General features: G+C 39.1%; 1 protein-coding gene across 1 annotated transcript; it reads right to left on the reverse strand.

Moving 5' to 3' along the window:
* Positions 1-578: 578 nt before the first annotated feature.
* On the reverse strand, positions 579-2,267 carry LOC112090375. Its single transcript, XM_024161536.1, has 2 exons — positions 1,263-2,267; positions 579-1,025 (listed from the first exon to the last, which is right to left on the reverse strand). Exons 1-2 carry the CDS (start codon positions 2,265-2,267, stop codon positions 579-581), a joined length of 1,452 nt encoding a protein of 483 aa, XP_024017304.1.
* Positions 2,268-3,025: the final 758 nt, after the last annotated feature.

Raw genomic sequence — 3,025 nt, forward strand, 5'->3', positions numbered from 1 at the left:
CACCAAGCATACCACTAACCATGTAATGATGTTCTAACAGTGATTTTACCAGCTCAAAAGATCAATGAAGGTTCAAAAATCGTTTTCTTTACTCACCAAAAATCAAACACTTAAACTCGAAAAATTTCTCAGCTGACATGCATTAACATCCATCTTACCACAAGGTTTAGCACGTGCAAAAAGAAACTCTAGAAGTCATTTCTTTGTAACCAAGACAGCAAAAATTGACCCAAACCAATCATTTTGAATCATACTCAGACAACTTTACAAAAATTTTAACCCAAATATCAACATGACAAAAATCACTCTTACGCATGAATATGCTCACCACCCCCAACCAAAATCAGACAATGTCCTCAGTGTCAAAAATTATAGAAATATAGAGAAAGAAGACACCTGGACGATGAACTTTCCACTTATGAGCACAACATGAGCTTCCTGATAAGATTCTCCAAAAACACACATAAAAAAAATGTAAAAATAAGCAAAGAAAAATAGAAAATCAAAATATGGTACAGAAGATGTGAGCAAACTACTCAGAGCTGGTAAACGGGGTCGTTGAGAATGATCTCTTCAACCTAGTTCACCCACTCTAAGAAATTTTTCAGACGCTGGCCATTTACTTTGAATATTCTCCCATCAGTCGGGTCCTCAACCTTAACAGCACCATTGGGAAAAATGCGTTTTACTACGAACATGCCAGTCCACCGCGACCTCAACTTACCGGGGTGGAGATGCAAACGAGAATCATAGAGATGAACCCGTTGATTCGGCTCGAAATTCTTCCTTAGGATCTGCTTATCATGAGCCGCTTTCATTTTTACCTTGATCCTAGAATTGCACTCTTTCAGCATGTTGATCAATCGTTGTTCTTGCAATGGATCGAGTTTAGATGAGATGATGACTGAGAATGTGTCTTCATTTCCCAAGAATGCATGTTTTAAGCCCTCAAGTGGTTGGGCTAGCTTGACTTTTGGAGCCTCTTCAGTGGATGATTTCGGTTTTTCTCCTTCTGTTGGGAGCTCCTGAAAACATGGTGACCCAAACTTAGTTCCTCTGTCTTGTGATTCTTTGAAAATGGCAGCAATGGTAGACACCTCACAAGGATCAGAACTCTCATATTCAGAATTTTAGAGGAGGTTTTCTAGATCTTCAGAGTTGCTTTGCGGCAGAACACCCTCATCGACAAGTGTGTCGATCATAAATGTTTGGTGACACTCATCATCATCACGTGGTTGCTTTTAAATATGAAAAATATTCACCTCAATGGTCATATTCCCGAAAGATATCTTCATGAGACCATTCCTACAATTGATACGTGCGTTTACTGTGGCAAGAAAAGGTCTTCCTAGAATGATAGGAATTGATGACTCCATATTCACCATGGATTGTGTATCCAGGACAAGAAAATCCATGGGGTAATAAAACCTGTCGATTTGTAACAGAACGTCTTCTACTATTCCCCGTAGTCTCTTAATGGATCTATCGGCGAGTTGCAGAACCACAGATGTGGGCTTAATCTCTTCAAGACCCAATTGTGAGTAGACCGAATAAGGCATGAGGTTCATGCTTGATCCTAAGTCTAGTAATGCTTGGCTGAATTCATGTGTCCCGATCTGGCAAGAAATGGTAGGACAACCTGGATCTTTATACTTCGACGGTGTCTTCTGCTCAATCACCGCGCTCATTTGTTCCGTCAAGAATACAGTCTTCTTGATGTGGTGCTTTCTCTTTATGGTGTACAGATCCTTGATAACCTTAGCGTAGGCCGGCACTTGCTTGATCACGTGTAGTATGGGAAGATTGATCTTCAATTGTGTCAAGTGCTCTAGGATCTCACTTTGATTTTTTGGCACTTTCTCAGTAGGTCGGAGAGCTTGGGGAAAAGGCACCTTTACCAAAATTTTTGTTGGCTCTTCTTTCTTCTGAGCCAATTCTTCATTACTCGAAGTGGTACTACTTGTCGATGGCATGTCTGAATTCTTACCACTTCGAGTAGAGATGGCGTTAACTTTCTTGATGTTTTGACCTTCAAAGTTGGAAGTTTGAACCATGTTTTGTCCTCTCAGATTGGACTGAGCTTGTGATGGAAATCTACCGCACTCTTGAATGGTTAAAGCTTCTGTTAGCTTTGTGATATGACTTTTTATTTCCTTATTCTCTCCCACCAGCTGCGTGAGCATTGAATCAACTCTTTGATTTGTCTTATTTTGCGCGTCCATAAAAGCTTTTAGGGTATCCGCTAGAGAATTCTCTTTCAGCTGCATGTTATTCTGAGGCGCAAAATATGTCCTTGGTGGTTGAGATTGTTGCTCTAATCTCCATTGCCCTCCAGATGATTATGCTTGTTGGTTCGAATCTCGCCAACTAAAGTTTGGGTGATGTTTCCAGCTATCATTATAAGTGTTTGAGAAAGGTCCATAAGGCTTATTGTATGTGCCCAATGTTAGCGTTTATGCCCTTAGGAATAAATGTAACAATATTCTTTGAGATATTTTGACTATTAATAAAGATTTGTTTATTTTATATATCTATGAATTGTCCTCTTTATGTTCATAATAGTTGAATGTATGATAAGCAAACTGAAAGTCTAAGACTGTCATTCTAAATCTTTAGGTCATGCATGTAATGTGAAGAACATGCGGAAGACAAGAATCTAAAGATGATAGTCCAAATCTTATGATCCACAATCGAGGAAATAAAGTTGGGCGCTTTATTCATGTTAAGATTGTTATGTTGTCTACTTCCTAACGGAGACGACTTGTCTTGGTCGTCGGAGGTGGGACTCCATGGGTGGAGACATTGATATAGTTTCTAATGGTGAAATCTATATTGGATCGGACCAAAGTTGAATTGTTTTAATTAATAATTCTATTTGAATAAAACAATTCACTTTTGACGAATTATATGTTGTCATCTTAATCCTGAGATGGATGATGAACCTGTATACTGGACTTGTATCCTTTGATGTACTAAAGGGAGACATCCTAACATTATGTAAAGGTACGCTTGCCGGTACATTGGG

The sequence above is a fragment of the Morus notabilis genome, unplaced genomic scaffold (genome assembly GCF_000414095.1).
Source record: "Morus notabilis unplaced genomic scaffold, ASM41409v2 Scaffold305, whole genome shotgun sequence".
NCBI classification, from domain to species: Eukaryota; Viridiplantae; Streptophyta; class Magnoliopsida; order Rosales; family Moraceae; genus Morus; species Morus notabilis.

Excerpts from the sequence above, each read along its gene's own strand:
- LOC112090375 (XM_024161536.1), bottom strand. The coding sequence starts at position 2,267 with ATGCAGCTGAAAGAGAATTCTCTAGCGGATACCCTAAAAGCTTTTATG. Across the intron at positions 1,026-1,262 it reads TCGGGAATATGACCATTGAG|GAGCTCCCAACAGAAGGAGA; the intron begins GTGAATATTTTT and ends CCATGTTTTCAG.